General features: G+C 44.3%; 1 protein-coding gene across 4 annotated transcripts in view; it reads left to right on the top strand.

Moving 5' to 3' along the window:
- The window catches only part of MELTF (melanotransferrin), a 69,696-nt gene extending 46,287 nt beyond the window's left edge, over positions 1-23,409 (top strand). For 2 of the 4 annotated variants that reach the window (XM_024111932.3, XM_042842922.2), the window contains 6 exons: positions 7,514-7,708; positions 9,599-9,755; positions 17,103-17,170; positions 17,272-17,459; positions 19,153-19,351; positions 20,222-20,663. In XM_024111932.3, coding sequence (XP_023967700.2) covers positions 7,514-7,708; positions 9,599-9,755; positions 17,103-17,170; positions 17,272-17,459; positions 19,153-19,351; positions 20,222-20,289 — 875 coding nt within the window. In that variant the 3' untranslated portion in view covers positions 20,290-20,663. Of the gene's footprint in view, positions 1-7,513; positions 7,709-9,598; positions 9,756-17,102; positions 17,171-17,271; positions 17,460-19,152; positions 19,352-20,221; positions 20,664-22,250; positions 22,738-23,295 lie in introns of those variants that run through there. The other 2 variants (XR_002889908.3, XR_002889907.3) reach the window with 2 other exon arrangements.
- The last annotated feature ends 313 nt before the right edge of the window (positions 23,410-23,722 follow it).

Genomic DNA, 23,722 nt, shown 5'->3' with positions numbered 1-23,722 from the left:
ACTGGTGAAGGAAGGGTACAGAACTGTGTAGACAACTGATCTGCACTATGGTGCAGCTTCCCACTATGTAACATGAATATTTGCTATATTTTATTGAAATTATAATAGAGTTTTAGCATTTTATAATACCATATGAACTCTTTATGAATTAAGGATATAACTTGGGAGCATGGGCGGTGGGTATCATAGGCGGGGGGAGGCTAAGCCTCCCCTAACAGCCAGGCGTGGCCCTGCCAAGGCTCCGCCCCCAGGCCTGCCTCTGCGGCCCCCCCTGTGTGGCGGCCCCAGCCGGGTGCTCCTGGGCTGGGGCCGCATGGGCTAGCTGCCAAGGTGGGGGTGGAGGATTCTGGTGGGGGAAGGGGCAAGGCCTCAGGTGGAAGGGGGGGGCTGGGGCTAGACTCCTCCAGCCAGCAGTTCACATGCCACCAATCCTTGGGAGCCTCACAATTCAGCTGTAACCCTACTTGACCATGAAAGAGCCTGTGCTTTAAAGAGTGATCTTGTTGAAGTCACAGGGTCATAGGAATTGCCATACTGAATCAGACCAAGTGATCTATCTAGTCCAGTATCATTCCAGCGCTGGTGCACTATCTACACTTGCGCTTTACAGTACTGAAACTTGCTGCGCTCCAGGGGGTGTTTTTTCACACCCCTGAACGAGAAAGTTGCAGCGCTGTAAATTGCCAGTGTAGACAAGCTCTTAGATGCTTCTCACCACAGGCTGGCTGCTCGCTCTTCAGCCAGAGTGATTTAGATGACTTGGTAAATGCACAAACAATATGCATTTTGATTTGACCAAATGTAAAGTTAAACATATAGAAACAAAGAATGTAGGGCCTAGTTACATGATGAGGGGACTCTATCCTGAGAAACAGTGACTCTGAAAATAACGTTGGAGGTCATTGTGCATGATCACCTGAACATGAGCTCTCAGAGTGATGCTGTGGCCAAAAGGGCTAATGTGAGCCTTGAAAAAAGGTCTACAAAAAGTGGAATCTAGGTCAAATTACAAAGGATGAATATAAACAAACATCACAAGTATGTAGGGACAAAATTAGAAAGGCCAAGGCACAAAACGAGATTAAACTAGTTAGAAACAAAGGGTAACAATAAAATAGTCTACAAATACATTAGAAGCAAGAGGAAGTCCAAGAACAAGGTAGGCCCATTACTCAGTGAGGACGAAAAGATAATAAAGTGTGGAAATGGCAGAAGTGCTAAATGACTCTTTTGTTTGTTTTCACTGAAAAGGTTAGTAGTAAGAATCATAGAATATCAGGGTTGGAAGGGACCTCAGGTGGTCATCTATTCCAACCCCCTGCTCAAAGCAGGACCAATCCCCAGACAGATTTTTGCCCCAGATCCCTAAATGGCCCCCTCAAGGATTGAACTCTCAACCCTGGGTTTAGCAGGCCAATGTGATTAGACATCTAACATAATGAATGACAGTGAAAATGAGGTAGGATCAGAAACTAAAATATGGAAAGAACAAATTAAAAATTACTTAGACAAATTAGATGTCTTCAAGTCACCAGGACCTGATAAAATACATCCTAGAATATTCAAGGAGCTGACTGAGGAGATATCTGAGCCATTAGTGATTATCTTCAAAAAAAGCAAAAGAGGGTCCTGTGGCACCTTTCAGACTAACAGAAGTATTGGGAGCATAAGCTTTCGTGGGTAAGAACCTCACTTCTTCAGATGCAAGTCACCACTTGCATCTGAAGAAGTGAGGTTCTTACCCACCAAAGCTTATGCTCCCAATACTTCTGTTAATCTTAAAGGTGCCACAGGACCCTCTGTTGCTTTTTACAGATTCAGACTAACACGGCTACCCCCCTGATACTTGACTATCTTCGAAAAGTCATGGAAGACAGGAGAGATTCCAGAGGACTGGAAAAAAGCAAATATAGTGCCAATATATAAAAAGGGGATAAAGACAATCTGGGGAATTACAGACCAATCAGCTTAATTTCAATACCTGGAAAGAAAATGGAGCACATTATTAAGCAATCAATTTGCAAATGCCTAGAAGAAAAAAGGTGATAAGTAACAGTCAGCATGGATCTGTGAAGAACAAATCACGTCAAAGCAACCGGATAACTTTAGTTGACAGGGTAACAAGCCTGGTGAATAGGGGGAAAGCGGTAGATGTGGTGTATCTTGACTTTAGTAAGGCTTTTGGTACTGTCTCGCGTGACCTTCTCATAAACTAACTAGGGAAATACAACCTAGATGGAACTATAAGACGATGGATGCATAACTGGTTGGAAAACCATTCCCAGAGAGTAGTTCTCAGTGGTTCACAGTCAGTCTGGAAGGGCATAATGAGTGGGGTCTTTCAGGGATCAGTTCTGGGTCCAGTTCTGTTCAATATCTTCATCAATTATTTAGATAATGGCATAGAGAATACACTTAAAGTTTGTGGATGACACCAAGCTGGGAGGGGTTGCAAGTGATTTGCAGGATAGGATTAAAATTCAAAATGATTTGGAACAACTGGAGAAATGGTCTGAAGCAAATAGGATGAAATTCAATAAGGAAAAATACAAAGTGCTCCATTTAGGAAGGAACACTCAGTTGCACACGTAAAAAATAGGAATTGACTGCCCAGCAAGGGTCATAGCGGATCACAAGCTAAATATGAGTCAACAGTGTAACACTTGCACACACAAAAAAAGCAAACATCATTCTGGGATGTATTAGCAGGAGTGTTATAAGCAAGACAAGAGAAGTAATTCTTCTGTTCTACTCCACACTGATTAGGCCTCAACTGGAGTATTTTGTCCAGTTCTGGGTGTCACATTTCAGGAAATATGTGGACAAATTGGAGAAAGTTCAGAATAGAGTAACAAAAATGATTGGAGGTCTAGAAAACATGACCAATAAGGGAAGATTGAAAAAAATTGGGTTTGTTTAGTGTGAAGAAGAGAAGACAGAGGGGGCCATGATAACAATTTTCAAGAACATAAAAGGTTGTTACAAGGAGGAGGGAGAAAAAAAATTCTGCTAACTTCTAAGGATAGGACAAGAAGCAATGGGCTTAAATTGCAGCAAGGGTGGTTTATGTTGGACATTAGGAAAAACTTCCTGTCAGCATAGTTAAGCACTGGAATAAGTTGCCTAGGGAGGTTGGGGAAACTCCATCACTGGAGCTTTTTAAGAGCAGGTTTTTAAAAAAAAATAAAAAATTTAAATTAATGGAGATATCCTATCTCCTAGAACTGGAAGGGACCTTGAAAGGTCATAGAGTCCAGCCCCCTGCCTTCACTAGAAGGACCAAGTACTGATTTTGCCCCAGATCCTTAAGTGGTCCCCTCAAGGTCTGAACTCACAACCCTGGGTTTAGACAAACACCTGTCAGGAATGGTCTAGATAATACTTAATCCTGCCATGAGTACAGGAGACTGGACTAGGTGAGCTCTCCAGGTCCCTTCCAGTCCTAGGATTCTGTGTTTCAGGTAGATGGGAGGGATAGCTCAGTGGTTTGAGCATTGGCCTGCTAAACACAGGGTTGAGAGTTCAATCCTTGAGGGGGCCACTTAGGGATCTGGGTCAAAAATCAGTACTTGGTCCTGCTAGTGAAGGCAGCAGGCTGGACTCAATGACCTTTTGAGGTCCCTTCCAGCTCTAGGAGATAGGTATATCTCCATATATTTAAGCTTACAAGAAGTGGAAGATTGGACAAATGACCAGGAAGGAGTATAAAAATATTGCTCAGGCATGCAGGAGTGAAATCAGGAAGGCCAAATCACACTTAGAGTTGCAGCTAGCAAGGGATGTTAAGAGTAACAAGAAGGGTTTCTTCAGGTATATTAGCAACAAGAAGAAAGTCAAGGAAAGTGTGGGCCCCTTACTGAATGAGGGAGGCAACCTAGTGACAGAGGATGTGGAAAAAGCTAATGTATTCAATGCTTTTTTTTGCCTCTGTCTTCATGAACAAGGTCAGCTCCTTGACTGCTGCACTGGGCAGCACAGCATGGGGAGGAGGTGACCAGCCCTCTGTGGAGAAAGAAGTGGTTCGGGACTATTTAGAAAAACTGGATGAGCACAAGTCCATGGGGCCGGATGCGCTGCATCCGAAGGTGCTAAAGGAGTTGGCGGATGTGATTGCAGAGCCATTGGCCATTATCTTTGAAAACTCATGGCGATCGGGGGAGATCCTGGATGACTGGAAAAAGGTTAATGTAGTGCCCATCTTTAAAAAAGGAAGGAGGATCATCCAGGGAACTACAGGCCAGTCAGACTCACCTCAGTCCCTGGAAAAATCATGGAGCAGGTCCTCAAGGAATCAATTCTGAAGCACTTGGAGGAGAGGAAAGTGATCAGGAACAGTCAGCATGGATTTACCAAGGGCAAGTCATGCCTGACTAACCTAATTGCCTTCTATAATGAGATAACTGGCTCTGTGGATGAGGGGATCGCATGGATGTGTCATTCCTTGACTTTAGCAAAGCTTTTGATACAGTCTCCCACAGTATTCTTGCCAGCAAGTTAAAGAAGTATGGTCTGAATGAATGGACTATAAGGTGGATAGAAAGCTGGCTAGATTGTCAGGCTCAATGGGTAGTGATCAATGGCTCCATGTCTAGTTGGCAGCCGGTTTCAAGCAGAGTGCCCCAAGGGTCGGTCCTGGGGCCGGTTTTGTTCAATATCTTCATTAATGATCTGGAGGATGGCGTGGACTGCACTCTCAGCAAGTTTGCAGAGGACACTAACCTGGGAGGAGTGGTAGATAGGCTGGAGGATAGGGATAGGATACAGAGGGACCTAGACAAATTAGAGGATTGGGCCAAAAGAAATCTGATGAGGTTCAACAGGGACAAGTGGAGAGTCCTGCACTTAGGACGGAAGAATCCCATTCACTGTTACAGACTAGGGACCGAATGACTAGGAAGCAGTTTTGCAGAAAAGGACGTAGGGGTTACAGTGGACGAGAAGCTGGATGAGTCAACAGTGTGCCCTTGTTGCCAAGAAGCCTAACGGCATTTTGGGTTGTATAAGTAGGGGCATTGCCAGCAGATCGAGGGATGTGATCGTTCCCCTCTATTCGACATTGGTGAGGCCTCATCTGGAGTACTGTGTCCAGTTTTGGGCCCCACACTACAAGGAGGATGTGGAAAAATTGTAAAGAGTCCAGCGGAGGGCAACAAAAATGATTAGGGGGCTGGAGCACATGACTTATAGGTGAGGCTGAGGGAACTGGGATTGTTTAGTCTGCAGAAGAGAAGAATGAGGGGGGATTTGATAGCTGCTTTCAACTACCTGAAAGGGGGTTCCAAAGAGGATGGATCTAGACTGTTCTCAGTGGTACCTGATGACAGAACAAGGAGTAATGGTTTCAAGTTGCAGTGGGGGAGGTTTAGGTTGGATATTAGGAAAAACTTTTTCATTAGGAGGGTGGTGAAGCACTGGAATGGGTTACCTAGGGAGGTGGTGGAATCTCCTTCCTTAGAGGTTTTTAAGGTCAGGCTGGACAAAGCCCTGGCTGGGATGATTTATTTGAGAATTGGTCCTGCTTTGAGTGGGGGGTTGGACTAGATTACCTCCTGAGGTCCTTTCCAACCCTGATATTCTATGATTCTATGTAAGGAAGTTACATAGGCGCTGACTCCGTGGGTGCTTCATGGCTCCATGGGAAAAAAATTGTGCGTGCTCAACCCCCACCAGGAGCCTCACTATCAATGCCTCTCCAGTCAATATACAATGACTGGAAGATGAAGCTAGACAAATTCAGACTGGAAATAAGTTATAACTTTTTAACAGAAAGGATAATTAACCATTTGAACAATTTACCAAGGGTCGTGGTGGAGTCTTCATTGCTGGCAATTTTTAAATCAAGATTGGATGTTTTTCTAAGTCATATGCTCTAGTTCAACCAGGAATTAATTCAGGAAGTCTTATTCAGCCTATGACATACAGGTCGTCAGATTAGATGATCACAACTGTCCTTTTCTGGCCTTATAATCTAGTAAGCAATTCCTGCCTTTTCAGTCTCTTTTCATATGAAAGTCTCTCCAGGCCCCAAACATTCTTGTCCCCCATTTTTGACACACCCCACTCCCATATATTTCTTCAATAGCCATTTTGAGCTGGGGTGGCCATTACTGTGCACAGTATTGTAGTGGAGGCAGTCCATTGATTTATATAATGGCATTATAATATTTTCCATATTATTCTCTATTCCATTCCTAATTTGTTAGTTTTTTTAACCGCAGCTGTACATTGACCAGAGGTCTTCAGTGAGCTGTCTACAATGATTCCCATGTTCTTTTCCTTAGCTGACACCCCCAGTATGGTGTCTGAATAGTTCCAATTAGTCTCTCCCACATTTAGAACTTTGCATTTGTCAATGGCATATTTTACACAGCCACATTCACCGCTGCTTAAGTGTGTGCACGTCTCCTTAGAAGTCAATGGACTTTGCCTGCTTATTATTTGGGCTGCACAATAATCATACTTAGTATTTATGTAGCATGTTTCATCAATACGTGTCAGAGCACTTTAAAAAGGAGGGTAAATATCATTATCCTCATTTTACAAATAGGGAAAGTGAGGCACAGATAGGGGAGGCCTCAGAACAAGTGGCAAACCCTGGCTGCTCTATGTGTTTATTCTTTGATGATCTGACCTCATGCATGGCTTACTGCCCTTTCTGTTCACCCACACACAACAAATATTTTGTGCTCTAGCAATGAGTTGTGAATAAAGGGCTGAGTACCACTGTTTATCCAAAATATTACTGGTGATTTTTTGTCTTTTCACCAGTTCTGCAAAGATGTGAAGGTTTCTGGAATTTTGTGGTGTTAGTTCATAGCTTTTGTTGTCTGTGTAAAAAATCATTTTTCACCCAGGAGATAAATGAAAGAACGTTCACAGAAGAAAATAATACAGAAGTTTACATTTTAAGTTCTAACGGAGATCAAATTCTTCCCCTCACTGATATTTTTCAAAAGTAGAGTGATGAAAGGCTGACTAGTGGCGTTATTTGTCATCACGGTGAGCCTATAGAAAGCTGCAAAATGTTTAGAGCTTTCCTCCAAATCTGTAAAAGTTAACGTATAAGCAATGTGCTTTTTAAAGCAGCTTCGTCACATAGCTTAGGACCCAAACGGAGGATTTTGCAAAATTAAAGTGGGGGAAAAGGTGGGGGGTAATTCCTAAAAACTAAAATTTACAGAAATATTTTCATGGCATTTGAAAAAGCAATTCAGACCCATCTCTATATTAAGGCAGCAGTAAAGGCATCTATATAAAGGAAAGGTTTGGCTCCACATGAATGTCAGATTGTTAGTGTAAAACAGCTAATTAAGAATTACATTTATAATGAAAGGAGGAAAAATGACATTCCATGTTTCATAACCTGGAATTGTTGGTGCAGTCTCCTTCATGTAGGATGAGTTAGGAATTTAGCAGCAAATGAGATATAATTGATCTGCCATATGAATCAGGTTTTCATGAAACAATAAAAACACTCAGGAAAAGGCATAATTCTTTTTTTCTTCCTAACAAGCTGATGACAACAGCAACATGTACTATGCTGTGGCATTAGTGAAACGGAACAATTCCAATGCTTTCACCATCAATGATCTGAAAGGGAAAAAGTCCTGCCACACAGGATATGGGAGAATGGCTGGATGGAACATCCCTATTGGTGTTCTAATTAAAAGGGGCTTTATTAGGCCCATGGACTGCAATATTCCTCAAGGTAAGGGTTCCACACATCAGAAGATGCAGACACAGTTTGGTTGTGCCTTTTTTATTCAGGGAAGAAAAGTCCCAAGATAAGTTTCGTAGCTCTGTGTTATTCTAGTGTGTTTCATATTGGTATTAAATGCTTATCTTGATGCCTGAGGATTAGGTCTGTTATGCCTGGGAAGGCTCATGGGAGTGATGCATGTAAACCTCTGTGCATCACATTGAGAAATTCCTCTTGTAGAATAGAAAACCCCCTTTTTTTCCCCCATTTCATCTTATGGTTAACTCACCACAAAATAATATGGGCCCAGTCCTTCCTCTCCTGCAAGCAGTCCTTACAGAAGCAGTTGTAACACTGACAGACCTCAGTCATCAGCAGGTGGGATTGAACCTGGGGTCTCTGGACCTTAGTGCATGAGGCTCTACTGCATGAGCTAAACACCATATAGCTATTAGCTAAGGCTGTAGAACAGACTCATTAATCTCCCTCTCTAAGTGGTCTTGGTACCACTAAATGGGTTTTCATGAAACAATAAGGACACCCAGGAAAAGGCATAATTCTTCTTTTCTTCCCAACAAGCTGACGACAACAGCAACATGTACTATGCTGTGGCATTAGTGAAATAGAACACTTCCAATGCTTTCACTATCAATGATCTGAAAGGGTGTGGGTTACGCAGTGTCAGGAGGTCTGTGGGTTACACAGTGTCATAAACGCTTTATACCTAAGGCCTTGGCTACACTTGAGAGTTACAGCGCAATAAAGCCACCCATAGCACTGTAACTCACTCCCCGTCCACACTGGCAAGGCACGTACAGCGCTGTATCTCCACGGCTACAGCGCTGCTTGTACTCCACCTCAGTGTGCACCTGTGGTGATAATTGCTGTCAATGGGGCTGCTTTTGTAAGTAAGGCTTGCAGGATTAGGCTCTTTGTTACACTTTTTATGGAAGTCCCGAATGAAGAAGAAACATGGAGCCAAATTCTGTGCAACCCCACTGAAGACAATATGATCAGACAGGATTTACTGGAAGTCGGTGGAGAATTTGACCTACAGTTCTTGTGTATTTTCCAACCTATGTGCACTGATCTGCAAGAACAGACTTCTGGGCTAAATATTTGAAAAGCTATGGCTTAATTGGGTCTATTGTGCATGAGCCAAATCCTGAAAACTTTCTATTTCATCAAGACCTTATTGGAGTAAAGATTAAACAAGATCTGCAGGCTTTCGGCCCAGAATGAGTAGTTCTCGAAGTAGAGTTTTACCCCTGCAGTTGCATTTTAAATCAATAATGTGTGTGCAAATGAATGAACAAAGAAGTGGGCAGGCCTGGTATTGTAGGTAGCCTTCTTTAAGTGTGCAAGTGTATTTTCTACACAGAGAGCACATTTTTGCGCTGAATTAATTGATTTGCATGTTTTAACAAACTGGACATGCAAAATCTTAAACCAACTTTCAGAAATGCAGCTGAAGTGCCTATTGTAATCAAAGCAGTTTGTACCCCTGTTAACCAACTATAAGCTTAACATGTGCTCTTGGAGAATCTGACCCAATCTGTCCTTTGGCCTATCTTGCCAACTAACAATCTAGACTGCATTTTGAAGATGTTTTGAAAGATATAATTAGTCATTTCCAGTAAACCTAATATAATGTGCATGTTGCTGGCTTTTTAGTGAAACCTGCATTGTCATGTAATTAAATGATATTGTAACCTAGGTGTTTTGTGAATGGCTGACACTCACCTCTCCATGCTTTTTAAAGTCAGGTATGACAAAGCCTTGGCTGGGATGATTTAGTTGGAGATTGGTCCTGCTTTGAGCAGGGGGTTGGACTAGATGATCTCCTGAGGTCCCTTCCAACCCTGATATTCTATAATTCTATGATCTTTCTCTTTCCAGCTGTGAGTGACTTTTTCTCCGCTAGCTGTGTGCCTGCAGCCAAGATGGACAATTACCCATCAAAACTCTGTGAGCTTTGCATTGGCGATAATAGTGGAAACAATAAATGCGATGCAAGTACCCAGGAACGTTATTATAGCTACAGTGGAGCCTTCAGGTAATGAACAAAATCATTGTGCAACGTGGATGCTTATTTTGCAAAAGATGAGGAGGCATTATTGTACTCAATGTAATTGTAGCCCTGTTGGTTCCAGGATATTAGAGAGACCAGGTGGGTGAGGTCAAGTAAAAGATATTACCTCACTCACCTTGTCTCTCTAATAAGTTTAACATGGCACTTATCCCGCAAATCTCTCCCAGAAGTCCAGCAATAAAAATGTACCAAAAAGCTTCCACTTCATGTCATCCATCTCTCTGTTGACACACCACCTCTTTGGTACATTAAGCATCTCTCTTTGTGTGCATCCATCACAGCCCTGGGCAGCACATCTTGCTGCAAGAAATTGCTTCTGTCCATGCCTTGATTGAGATGGTGGGGATTGGACTCCTGGAAAACTGTTAGATCCTAGACCACGAGTCTAGGAATACCATCTCCCCACCCAAATCCTCTCTCAGGAGTTAATCCCAGGACCAACACTGCTCTCAACAATAAAACAACTCTTATCTAAGCAGGGCAATGGTGGTGGAATGCGGGACTCACCCTTGCGGCACCTCCTGCTGGTCTCTTCCAGGCATTAGCTCTGCAAGCCTTGGAGCGCCCTCTGCAGGCCAGTGTCCCGCTGCCGCTTGGCCCCCATGTCCCCCCCCAGACTCTAGTTGACCCTTTCACTGGGTGCTGCCCCCTGGCCATACACCCCCTCAATCTCAGGGTCTCCCCTCCACCCCATCCCCACCTCACCTCAGTTGTAGGCTACTGCCAGTCACCAACTAGCCCCCATTCCCTGGGGCAGACTGCAGTATAAGCCACTCCTCACTGGCAAGCAGGGTTTGGGTCTGCTGCCTTCCTCTGCCCTTGGGCTGCCCCCTGCAACACCAATACCTATTCGGTCTTATACTAGGCCTGCAGCCTGGGGGGTTTCCAGGCCGGAGCTCCCCAGCTCCGCCTCACTCTAGGCACCCTGAGCTTCCCAGCAGCCAGGCCCCCCCCTCTCTCTCTGAAGGCAGAGAGAGACTGTTTGGGTTTCTGGCTCGCAGCCTCTTATAAGGACCGGCTGGGCCTGATTGGGGCGTGGCCCCAGCTGCTACTGCCTTCCCCAGTCAGCCCAGGATTTCCTTCACAGCCTCAGCCTTCTCCCAGGGCTGGCTTTAACCCTTCCAGGGCTGGAGCGGGTGACCACCCCACTACAAGTGGTATATAGCCAATCTGGGACTGCTAGTAGCAAATATCCCCAGTAGCCAGTGATGGGATACTAAATGGAAAGGGCTCTGAGTTACTACAGAGAATTCTTTCCTGGTGTCAGAGTAGCAGCCGTGTTAGTCTGTATCCGCAAAAAGAACAGGAGTACTTACAAATTTATTTGAGCATAAGCTTTCATGGGCTACATATTGACTCTATTTCCCCATGTTAAGTATCCCCACACCTTCTTGTCAACTGTCTGAAATGGGCCATCTTGATTATCACTACAAAAGTTTTTTTTCTCCTGCTGATAATAGCTCATCTTAATTAATTAGCTTCTTACAGTTGGTATGGCTACTTCCACCTTTTCATGTTCTCTGTATGTGTATATATATCTCCTTACTATATGTTCCATTCTGTAGCCCACGAAAGCTTATGCTCAAATAAATTTGTTAGTCTCTAAGGTGCCACAAGCACACCTGTTCTTTCCTGGTGTGTGGCTTTTGGGTGCTGCTCAAATGCTCAGGGTCCAACTGATCACCATATCTGGGGTTGGGAAGGAATTTTTTTACCAGGTCAGATTGGCAGAGACACTGAGGTTTTTCGCCTTACTCTGCAGCATGGGGACAGGTCACTTGCAGGTTTAAACTAGTGTAAATGGTGGATTCTCTGTAACTTGAAGTCTTTAAATCATTATTTGAGCACTTCAGTGACTCAGCCAGATATTATTGGTCTATTACAGGAGAGGGTGGGTGAGGTTCTCTGGCCTTTGTTGTGCAGGTCAGACTAGATGATCATGATGGTCCCTTCTGGCCTTAAAGTCTGAGTCTATGAGTAGCTGCCTTAAAACAGGATTTATTACAAATAAAGAGAATTAAAATAAATGGTTTGCATAACATACCTCATTTGGATACTCAGCCTGAGCCCAGAGAGGTTTTTTCCCCTAGCTTAGCTAGAGAAGAAAGAATGTTCTTGCATGTCTAAAGAGCAACTCCCTTCTCTGACCTCTGCTGTTCAATGTATCAGTGTCATGTTCCTGTGTCCAGAGCGATAGCTGTTTCCCATGTCTTCACCCTAAATCCTTTATAAACCTCTGCCACCCAACCCCGGATCTAACCCTATTTTCCCAAAACACTTTTCTGAAGATAAATACACATACAGTAGGGTTGGCAAGCACTTGCTTTCCCACCTTCCAGGAGATAATAGCTGCCTTTCAAATGCCTAACTATTGAACTCAAGCACAGCCTTTTACAAATCATTTTGTCCGGCTGTATCCAGCTTATCCAGACTTCTTTTCTTTTTAACCACCTAAGCAATTTTCCCTTGCCATGGAATGTAGATTAGTGGCAGACCCCAGACCTTCTGTCACACTTCATAGCTTCAGGTAATCATTTAGCAATCAACAAACTGATAAGCAACAAATGTCATTGTGGCTGAGCTGTGTCATTTGTTCTAAGATAATGTACCACCATGAAGGTGTCTCAAGTCTAGAGATGGATTAAGGTCTCCTGGGACCCTGGGCCAGAGCAAAGGGGGGGCTGGCACTAGAACCGTGGCCCCATCCCAGCCCTTCCACCTGTGGCCCTACCCATGGTCCCACCCCATTCCTTCCCTTTTTCTGTGGCCCCACCCCCATTCCACCCTTGGCCCCGCTCCGTCCACTTGTGGCCCCACCCCATTCCACCCCCTCTGCCTGAGGCCCTGCCCATGGCCCCAACCCATTCCGCTCCTGCCCCACCACTCTCTCCTTTCCAGTGCACACCATCCCCCACTGAGGCCCCAAACCTGGGAAGCTCTGTCCCCCTGAGAGCTCCTCCAGCTCTGGGGCTGAGATGAAGGGAGATTTTTGCCAGGAGCCCCAAATTAGCTGGGGCCCTTGGGCATGGCCCCTTTGGCTTGTGAGGTAATCCGCCAATCCTCAAGTCTTATGTGGGAATCACAACATTTTTTTTATGAGGAGGAATTTCAAGAAGTGAAGATGTTTAGCCTAAGAGTTATGGGAAAGACTTGAATACAGGGTATAAGTATTTAAAAGGTTCATGCTACAACATTTAGGAGAAATTCAAGGTCATGATCTGATCGTAAAGACTGTACCTGGGATTTATATTATGGGGAACATTTTCTCTAAGAGAATCATGAGAATTTGGGCTATACAGACTTCAGGAAGAGTGACTAGAAAAAGTGGGGAAATTGAACAGAATAGTTATTGTGGAATAAGCTTATTCCGCAATAGCCATTCAGATCTATTTCCCCATGTAAGCAAACCGAAATAGAAATAGTTGGACACATCAAGTATACCTGCTGAATATGAGGTCTTTACAGAAATGGATAAGGAAATAGGAAAAGAATGGTCATTACTAATCACTTTAAGTCACTTAGAAGCAGTGACTCTGAAAAAGATTTGGGGGTCCAGTTAGATAAGCAATTGAACATGAGCTCTCAGTGCAATGCTGTGGCCAAAAGCGAGAATGCAGTCCTTGGATGCATAAACAGGGGAATCATGAGTAAGTGTATGTCTACACTACGGGATTAATCCGAATTAATATAATTCGAATTTTGGAAACAGATTGTATAAAGTCAAATGTATGCGACCACACTAAGCACATTAATTCGGCGGTGTGCGTCCATGTACCAGGGCTAGTGTCGATTTCCGGAGTGTTGCACTGTGGGTAGTTATCCCATAGCTATCCCATAGTTCCCGCAGTCTCCCCCGCCCATTGGAATTCAGGGTTGAGATCCCAGTGCCTGATGGGGCAAAAAACATTGCCGCCGGTGGTTCTGGGTACAGCCTCACCCCCTCCCTCCATGAAAGCAACGGCAGACAACCATTTCGCGCCTTTTTTCCTGGGTGAACACTGCAGACTCCATACCACGGCAAGCATGGAGCCCGCTCAGCTCAAGACAGCAGTCATGAACATTGTAAACATCTTGCGCGTTCTCGTGCAGTTTATGCTGAGCCAGGACCAGAAAAACGAGGCGAGGAGGAGGCGGCGACGGCAGCACAGCGACAAGTGTAATGAGGACATGGACATGGACACAGAATTCTCTCAAACGGCGGGCCCCGGTGCTTTGGAGATCATGTTGTTAATGGGGCAGGTTCTAGCCGTGGAACGCCGATTCTGGGCCCGGGAAACAAGCACAGACTGGTGGGACCGCATAGTGTTGCAGGTGTGGGACGATTCCCAGTGGCTGCGAAACTTTCGCATGCGTAAGGGCACTTTCATGGAACTTTGTGACTTGCTGTCCCCTGCCCTGAAGTGCCAGAATACCAAGATGAGAGCAGCTCTCACAGTTGAGAAGCGAGTGGCGATAGCCCTGTGGAAGCTTGCAACGCCAGACAGCTACCGGTCAGTCGGGAATCAATTTGGAGTGGGCAAATCTACTGTGGGGGCTGCTGTGATGCAAGTAACCAAAGCAATCACTGAGGTGCTGCTACGAAAGGTAGTGACTCTGGGAAATGTGCAGGTCATAGTGGATGGCTTTGCTGCAATGGGATTCCCTAACTGTGGTGGGGAGATAGATGGAACACATATCCCTATCTTGGCACCGGAGCACCAGGGTACCCAGTACATAAACCACAAGGGGTACTTTTCAATGGTGCTGCAAGCACTTGTGGATCACAAGGGACATTTCACCAACATCAACGTGGGCTGGCCGGGAAGGGTTCATGACGCTCACGTCTTCAGGAACACTAATCTGTTTAAACAGCTGCAGCAAGGGACTTACTTCCTGGACCAGAAAATAACTGTTGGGGATGTTGAAATGCCAATAGTTATTCTTGGGGACCCAGCCTACCCCTTAATGCCATGGCTCATGAAGCCATACACAGGCAGCCTGGACAGGAGTCAGGAGCTGTTCAACTACAGGCTGAGCAAGTGCAGAATGGTGGTAGAATGTGCACTTGGCCGTTTAAAAGGTCACTGGCGATCGTTACTGACTCGCTCAGACCTCAGCCAAACCAATATCCCCATTGTTATTTCTGCTTGCTGTGTGCTCCACAATCTCTGTGAGAGTAAGGGGGAGACCTTTATGGCGGGGTGGGAGGCTGAGGCAAATCGCCTGGCAGCTGATTACGCACAGTCAGACACCAGGGCAATTAGAAGAGCACACCGGGAAGCGCTGTGCATCAGAGAAGCTTTGAAAACCAGTTTCATGACTGGCCAGGCTACAGTTTGAAATTTCTGTTTGTTTCTCCTTCATGAAAACCCGCCCCCTTTATTGACTCATTCTCTGTAAGGAACCCACCCTCCCCCTTCCCCCAGCTTGCTTTCAAAGGAAATAAAGTCACTATCATTTAAAAATCATTTATGCTTTATTAATTGATTATAAAAAGAGGGAGAGAACCCGGGTGGGGTTTGGGAGGAGGATCGGTGGGAAGGAAAAGGCCACTAAAAAAAGGTTAAAAAAATGACAGCCTTTTGCTTGGGCTGTCCACTGGGGTGGAATGGGAGGGTGTACTGAGCCTCCCCCCCCCCCCACGTTCTTACACGTCTGGGTGAGGAAGCTATGGAACATGGTGAAGGGGGAGGAGGGTTATACAGGGGCTGTAGCAGCACTCTGTTATCCTGCTGTCGTTCCTGAAGCTCCACCAGACGCCGGAGCATGTCTGTTTGCTCACGCAGCAGCTCCAGAGTTGCATCCTGCCTCCTCTGATCTTCCTGCCGCCACCTCTCATCTCGAGCGTCTCTCCTCTCCTCACGTTGGTCCCTCATGTCCTCACATTCACTGGCTTCTTTCCTATACTTTGAAACCGTGTCCTTCCACTCATTCAGATGAGCTCTTTCACTGCGGGTGGATTCCATGATTTCTGCGAACATCTCGTCTCGCATCTTCTTTTTCCGACGCTTTATCTGAGATAGCCTTCGGGACGGAGGAGGGAGGTTTGAAAAATTTGCAGCTGCTGGAGGGAGGGAAAAAAGGAGAGAATTTTTTAAAAAGATACATTTTGCAGAACAATGCTTATACTCTTTCACGGTGACCAACACTATTCACATTACATAGTACATGTGATTTCTGTGCAAGGTCGTATTTTGCCTCTTAATATTGAGTGCCTGTGGCTTTGCTGCTAGAGATCGCAGACGCAGGTCTAGGCAACAGAATTCGGCTTGCATGCGGCCATGGTAAGCCATTGTCTTTCGGCTTCTGCGTCCTCCTTTCCCACATACCAAGCAAAGCCCGTTGAGTGCTGCGGTTTTCCTGTTAACCTTCAGCAGCAGAAAACAAACTAACCGCCCCCCATCCAATTCTCTGGATGATCGCTGACAGGGCCTCAGGGGAACAGGCAGGGTGGTAAGAGGTGGCATGGGGGAAGGCCTTGGGGGAACAGGCCGAGCAGGGGCAGGGTCTGGGGGCAGAGGGAGCTGCCATCGCTCACATAAGCCTCCCCAAATGAAAGAGTCACACACCACCTATGTCCAGCTGTCATAAAGAAAAAGAATTCAGCACCTAGGCCATATGTGATCGAGACCAACATTGGAAAGTTCAATAGAAACCATCAACATCTACAGTTTGCTCTTCAGAAAATACAGTCAACAGAGCAAACTCTACTGATGGGATGCAGAGCAAGAAGATGATGACTCAAGACTTCCAAACCACCAACAACTAGATGACAAAGTTGTTATGTGTTTGGGTTGTGTAGTTAGAAAACCAGTATGATTCATAGACATGTTACAGACTGAACTTCAAAGACAGCGTGATAGTGTAAATTTTGTAAATGATAAGAGAAGTTAAAGGAGGTGATGAAACGGACTGCTAAACTGTATTCTACTATTCCACCAATAGGTGGTGCTATGTGTAACATTTTATTTAAGTGACCCTTAGTCATACTTGGCAAAACATTAAGGGATCTTATAGTGAACACATCTGGTGTGTATCCCTCTGAGGAGGAAGCTCTTTTCTCAGTCCATAACTGATACAGCAGCCTGACCTGCTAATAGAAGCCCTGCAACCTACCATGTACAAGAAACACATAAGTAGTGAAGTCAGTAAGGCCACTTTTATGAGTAATATATGCTAGATCAGATCCTAATCTTTTGAAGTATTTTGGTAGACAGTTTTTATGAAAGCTACTATACAAACTAAAGATGCATTCATTACATTGCACTGTATTGAGTTTGTATGTCATTGCATTGTATTGCATTGAATTTTGTCTGTCTTATTTATTTTAAGGTGTCTGATGGAGGATTCTGGTGATGTGGCCTTTGTCAAGCATTCAACAGTTTTTGAGAACACCGATGGTATTTAGTTTTAAATACGTTTTTATTACAACTCATTATTTTTGGAGTCCTCTTTATTCTGAAGCATTCAGTGAGTCACAATGGCGAGTTTCCTTTTTCAGGTAACAATGCTGATTCCTGGGCTCTTCACCTGCAGTCCAGCGACTTCCAGTTACTGTGTCCAAATGGAGCCCGTGCTGAAATCACTCAGTTTGCTCAGTGTCACTTGGCTCAGGTGCCTGCCCAGGTTGTCATGGTCCACCCAGACACCAACATTTTTGCTGTATATGGACTACTGGACAAAGCTCAGGTATAATTTACAATTAGTTCACCTGATGAGGTGGCCATTCTCAGATTATTATGAGCAGGGGTATCCAAACTTGGTCCAATCACAGGCTGCAATGGCAAATTTCCAAAAGTCTAAGGAATGCTCCTAATTTCATCATTTAAAAATATAAAATAAAATGCACACAACCATAATACTTGTTTATCCTGAAGTCTTCCTAAATTCATAATAGAAATGCAACAGCTACATGAGAAAAGAGCATGTATGATAAATTATTGTAATTATATAGAAGACTTTTGAAAGCATTATGCCTTCCAGGACTTAGTAGCAGACGCTCCAAAAAAAACCCTCAAACTATTCAGTTTATTATAGGTGGTGCAGGTACTGACACCTAAACTTAAGGTTGCCCGACACTTTCCATTATAAGACTCTGTTTTCAGTTGCTTATAACTTTACTAAACTTAAACAACTGGGACTAAAATTTTCCATGCTGGGTGTCTGCTTCAAGATGAATGTTTTGAGAAAGTTTCAGCTAAAATGGTTCAACTGTTTCTGAGCACGAGATTAGAGGAAAATACGTTGTTTTGCTCATGTTAATAAAACACCATGTTGTTGACCGCTAATGACTCCATGCTTTGGAGCAGGGACTTGAAATTTGGCAGGGGGTCACCCTATTGTCAAGGATGTGCCTTTTGCAAGCCCCTTGGAAATCTGTCCAACTATAGCTGAGTTAGACGCTTATGAAAATTTCAGTGTGCACGTACTCTGTAATGATCTGTTTGGCAGCTAAATTCTCTGAAGATTCTGTCTCCACTGAGCATGTGCCATCCCAGGGATGCAGTAGCTGAGCAGGGCTTTCCCTGATACTGGCTACCGAGGGCTGCTGTGATGCCCCACACAGGAACTAAGAATATAGAGACTGTCTTTCCTGGACTCTCCATGCTCCCCCTGTTAGCACCCTGGAAGCACAGAGGAGGAAGAAGGTTGATTTGAATTCATCATTTTTAACAATGTTGCCTTCTCCAATACTAAGATACTAGTAATGGTCCTATAATATTGTTAGGATTTCTTTTGTTCTAATATTCTTTAAAAACTCCTTGTTTTCATTGTCACTGCCCGCTATGGGTTTTTTCTGATGTTTTTAGCTTTCTTTAACAAATTTATACACTTCATAACTTCAAATTTTCTTTTTATATACCTTTTTCCCCATTTGTTTAATTTTATTTTATTTTATTTTATTTTTAATTGCTGCCTTCACTTTGACACTGAACCAAGGAGCAGAATTTGGCCCTTATGTATTACATTTTAAATACATGGATGGATGTGACAGCCAACTACAGTGGGAGTTCCAGACAGAAAAAAGGTTCAAGTTATGCCATAACGATCACAGAAAATATCTTGCTAATTGGCTTCAATATTGGGAGTCTTAGGAGACTGGCCAAGGACTGAATGGGCTTGACACTAAAGAAACTTTTCACCCTTAACTGGAATATTCTATTGGGCTCCTTTAACTAACACAAAAGGTTACTCCAAATTGATTTTTAAAACTTATGTTAATATAAAAGGCAAATAATTTGAAGTTAAAATTGTTTGTCTGTGATCTTCTGAGCAATGGGGAGGGTTAGTTTCCACTGTGTTATGTATGCTGCTAAAGATGAATATAGCACTGGCTATGTAATACAAACTCTGATACTAATGGAAACTGCATTGCTTTCAGGATTTCTTTGGAAATGACAGCAATGGAAATGGATTCAAAATGTTTGATTCCTCAGATTTCCTAGGAACAGATTTGATCTTTAAAGATTCCACCGTTAAGATTGTACCAGTAGGAGAGAAAACAACCTATGCAGAATGGCTGGGAAGTGAATACATAGATTCTCTTAAAGGGATGCAATCACCACAGTGCTCTGGGGCAGGTGAGCCAGCATTTTTTGATGTATGTGAGATTGATTTTTTCTATCTCTTCCTCTTTCGTATTAATTGTAAGATGCTGTCTGATCCTTATGGACTGGACAATTCCCAGGTTCCATGACATGGCCACTGGGTTTCTGTGCTGTGGAGGAGGGACAGTTTTTGGACCTTGGGAGACAGAGCAGTGTTGGGACTCCTGGATAGTGAATCAAATCTGTCCATCTTGATGGAATGCTCCTATTTCCATTGGCTCTGTTCCGGCTTCTCCCCTTCCTCACCTCATGTGGTTCCCAACTTCTGTCTGAAGTCAGCAAACAGCAGGGGATGAGTGTATGCTGGGAGCGCAGGCTGAGGACAGAGGATAAACTGTGGAATCCAGGGTAGCTTCTTGCATCATGCAGATGCTGGTGGCTGGGAAAGGTATCCAGCGAGGCTCTTCACCAACTGGAAGGAAGCAAGGGATCCCAGCATTCACTGGGGGCTGAGGAAAACTAGGGAGATTGCAGGGGTTATGTTTTGCAGCTGGGAAGGAGAGTTCAGGAGCAGATGAGTTAAGTACATGTGTTCACTGAATTTGTTTATATTTGAGTAATCAGCATATATTTGCACCTCAATGTCACCGATCTCTGCTTAGGAAAAGATGTCATTTTGCTCTGTGATATTTAAATTGGTGCGGGAATGATTTGGGTGATCATTTGGGAATGATCTGGCTCTAGAACCTTTCTGCATGGTGTGGTCAATGCCTCTGAGGAGCTAAAAACTGTATTTGGAGCCGATTAAATTGATTAGCTTGCTCCTGTATAACTATTTCACAATCAGCTAGCAGTCAGATCAGCTTCTAACCCTTAGTGCTCAATTTGTATTTTTATTTGTAGCTGCAATATCCATGAACATCATTGTGCTGCCGGCGGCTAGTGTCCTTCTGATTAGATTCTACTCGTGATCATTAGGCCGTTCCTTGGATTAACAGATATTCAGCATAATAAACTGAAATACTGGTAAATAATAATATAAATAAACTGAAATAAAACTTAGAAAATGAATGAGAGACGCATGTGGAGAGCAGCAGAATTATCCAGGCTATTCCCTGATGCTCTATATATCCATAAAGGTAATGGGAGATCTGGGAGGGTGGGAAATGGATGCAGTTTACAGCCTCGTCCTTGCCGCCTTCCCTTTGCTTCCCTGCCTCTCTTACCCTGTTTTACGGATGCTGTTCCTAGCCATGGCACGTCAATGCCAAAGGAAATAGGCTCCAAATACAGTCCTGCTGTTGCATGTCCCAAAAATAAACTCTGAAGTGTCTGATACTCACAACTATGGATAATTTTTGGTCACTTTTTTTTTAAAAAGGTGCCCTCGGAACTTAATCCAAACTTTTTCAAGTTGTACAGTCAACATTTCCAGTGTCCTTTTCCCCTCGGGGTCTTAAATCCAATCACCCCAAAGTCCAACAACCCAAAAGTCTCTGTCCCTGGTCAGTACCGCCCCAGAGTATGGGGGGGCACACAGGGTGTTAAGGGGCACCCTTATGTGGTCCGAGGCCGACTGCTCCACCTCTCCGTGGAGTTCTGCTGCAGCCTTCACCACCAACATTCACTGTACCCTCCGCTCTGCTCCTCCAGCCGTCCCATGAGCCGCTCCAGCTGTTCCCGCAAACTGCTCTGCTCCACTCACTGTTCTGTGGGCCACTCCAACTGACCCCAAAACTGCTCCGCTCTGCCAGCCACTCCACTCCACCAGCCGTCCTATGAACCACTCCAGCTGTCCCCATAAATGGCTCTGCTCACTGTTCTGTGGGCCACTCCAACCATCCCACAAACTGCTCCACTCTCCCAGCCACTTAGCAATAGATCTTCAGGCTCCCCCACTAGTTAACACAGCACTCAGTGATCTCAGCTCAGTAATTTTAACTCTTTGAGTGATTTCAGCTTGTAGTAAGGGAGCCCCAGTGCTGGTGCACCATTGGCTCAAAGTGAATTCAGCTCAGCAGCCTCTAGCTAGACTCCTAATAGAATCAAAATTAGCTCTGCTATTCAACAGTGGAGAGAGGAGACAGTGCAATTGGTGTTCCAGACCCACAAAAGGCACCCATACCATCAGATACACATCCCAATCTCTCTCAATTCACTGGGTTTTGGAACCCATGTCCCTTGTCTAGCGAGTGCTACTTAGGTGATGGTGAGACCTCTGTCATAAAACAATTTCATTGTCCTTGATTCACATAACCAGGGTAACAACACTTTATTCCTCCTGCCCCAATAACAGAAAAACTGGGGATCCCACAGCTGCCAAAGTGACCATTTTGGGCTGCCGTGGGCTCACGCTAGGCGGGGTGGGTGTGCCTATGCAAACAAGATCAGCCCCTGAAGTTCTTTTCCACACTCGCCATAATTCACCACCAGATGTCAGGGTAGAGCTCATCCTGACTCTGCTTACATTGCTTTCCTCCCACTTTCAAATGACCTGAGTCATGATTTTTGTTCCTTAAGCCATGAAGAGTTCCTTGCAACTCTTCCATAGCCAAAGTGTCCCTCCAGGCCACAAAATGCTGAGTTGGTACCCTATAGTGCTCCCAAGTCCTGATTGAAGAGATTAGGAGTCAGACTCTGAGTCCCAGCATAGTACTGTCACTCATGCACTGGGCTCACTCAAAACTAAAACTTTTGAGTGTTTTTTTTACACACACTTTTTTTCTCAATACAACTTTTTTAGTGACATGGAGCTTGACACACAAACACCTATATAAAATCCCCTTAAAAGAGTATATCTGGAACATTAATGGGCAGCTCATTGTCAAGCTGAGTCACCGTGGGACACATACAGCTGGTAAGATTATAATAAGAACAACCATACTGGGTAAGACCAATGGTCCATCTAACAAAGTATCCTGTCCTCTAACAGTGACCAATGCCAGATGCTTCAGAGGGAATGACCAGAACAGGGGAAGTATCAAGTGATCCATCCCCTGTTGTCCACGCCTAGCATCTGTAAGTCCGAGGTGTAGGAACACAGGGTTGCATCCCTAACCATCATGGCAAATAGCCATTGATGGACCTATCCTCTATAAACTTATCTAATTCTTTTTTGAAGCCTGTTATTGTCTTGGTCTTCACAACATCCCCTGACAACAAGTTACACAGATTGACTGTGTGTTGTGTGAAGAAGTGCTTCCTTTTGTTTGTTTTAAACCTGCTGCATATTAATTTCATTGGGAGAGCTCCTGCTTCTTGTGGTCTGCATGTCTTTCTGTACAAGAAATCTGTAGTATAAACAGACAACTGCAATATGTATGTGCATTTGTGTAATTAATATTTAGTTGCCAGGTCAGTGTGCCTGCTTCTTAAGGGATCCCCTATTTTAACACTAATAAAGAATGTTTTTAAAAACACATCAGCGGGGAGAATTCTCTAACAATGCCTCCATCATTTTGCATTGATGGTGTTTGTAAGGGACATGAATATTGGCTTTAAATGTTTTGCTGTTTCCCCTTTGAGTGTGTATAATCCTTTTAAGATCTCAGGGTACTTCTGAAGGTTCTGACTCCCTTTTCTAAGGCCATTCTCCCCCGGCTTCCCCAAGTCACACCTAATACTATTGGTTTTGCTGCCTATGTCCTTCCCGATGTAAGCCTCATGTCTGAAGCCCTAGAGAGTGGGGACAGTTGGTGAATAAGGAGAAAAGTGGCCCAGAGATGCTTGAGAACACAAAATGAATAGGCCAGCCTCATTCGCATTTCAGTTATGTGACAAGTTGGGGCATTTTAGTTAAAATACAGTTAAGTTTTGTGTGTTGGGAAATAAAATACTATTATTCATGTTGGAAAATGGAAGGACTGCACCAAATATGCCTGGGGCAAGCGGTCACCCTGACTAGACCATAGTCAGGCACCCATAGGGAAGGGAGCCTGGATAGACCTAATAGAAAAGATAGATTTCTTCTTCCATAGGGAGTTTCTCTCTGATGATGAGGACTCTGTTAAGGGTTCTATATACTACTGATCCTTTTCTGAAGACTCAGCACAGAGGTAGTCTCAAGAGAGCAGATGGCTTCAAGACAACAACCAGAGCTGAAGCAGATGGTGGTGCTGAGGTACCTTGGACTGAAGCTGTAAAGTGCAGGTCTTCATACCCAGCAATGAAAACTGAAATAACTTCAGCTGGGTTGGGTGGTAGAGACTCCTGAAGAACACTAGCCAGCTCTTCCCTTTGGGGCTAGAGAATGACCTGCCAGAATTCTTGGACTCCAGCAACCTTGGCCAACAAACTGTGAGTTGGGAAGTTGGGGATGAGGGAAGTGACTAAAATGCTTTAAGAAGAACAGGAGTACTTGTGGCACCTTAGAGACTAACAAATGTATTAGAGCATAAGCTTTCG

This window comes from Chrysemys picta, chromosome 9 (genome assembly GCF_011386835.1).
Source record: "Chrysemys picta bellii isolate R12L10 chromosome 9, ASM1138683v2, whole genome shotgun sequence".
NCBI lineage: Eukaryota > Metazoa > Chordata > Testudines > Emydidae > Chrysemys > Chrysemys picta.
This window is presented reverse-complemented; position numbering and strand designations above follow the sequence as displayed.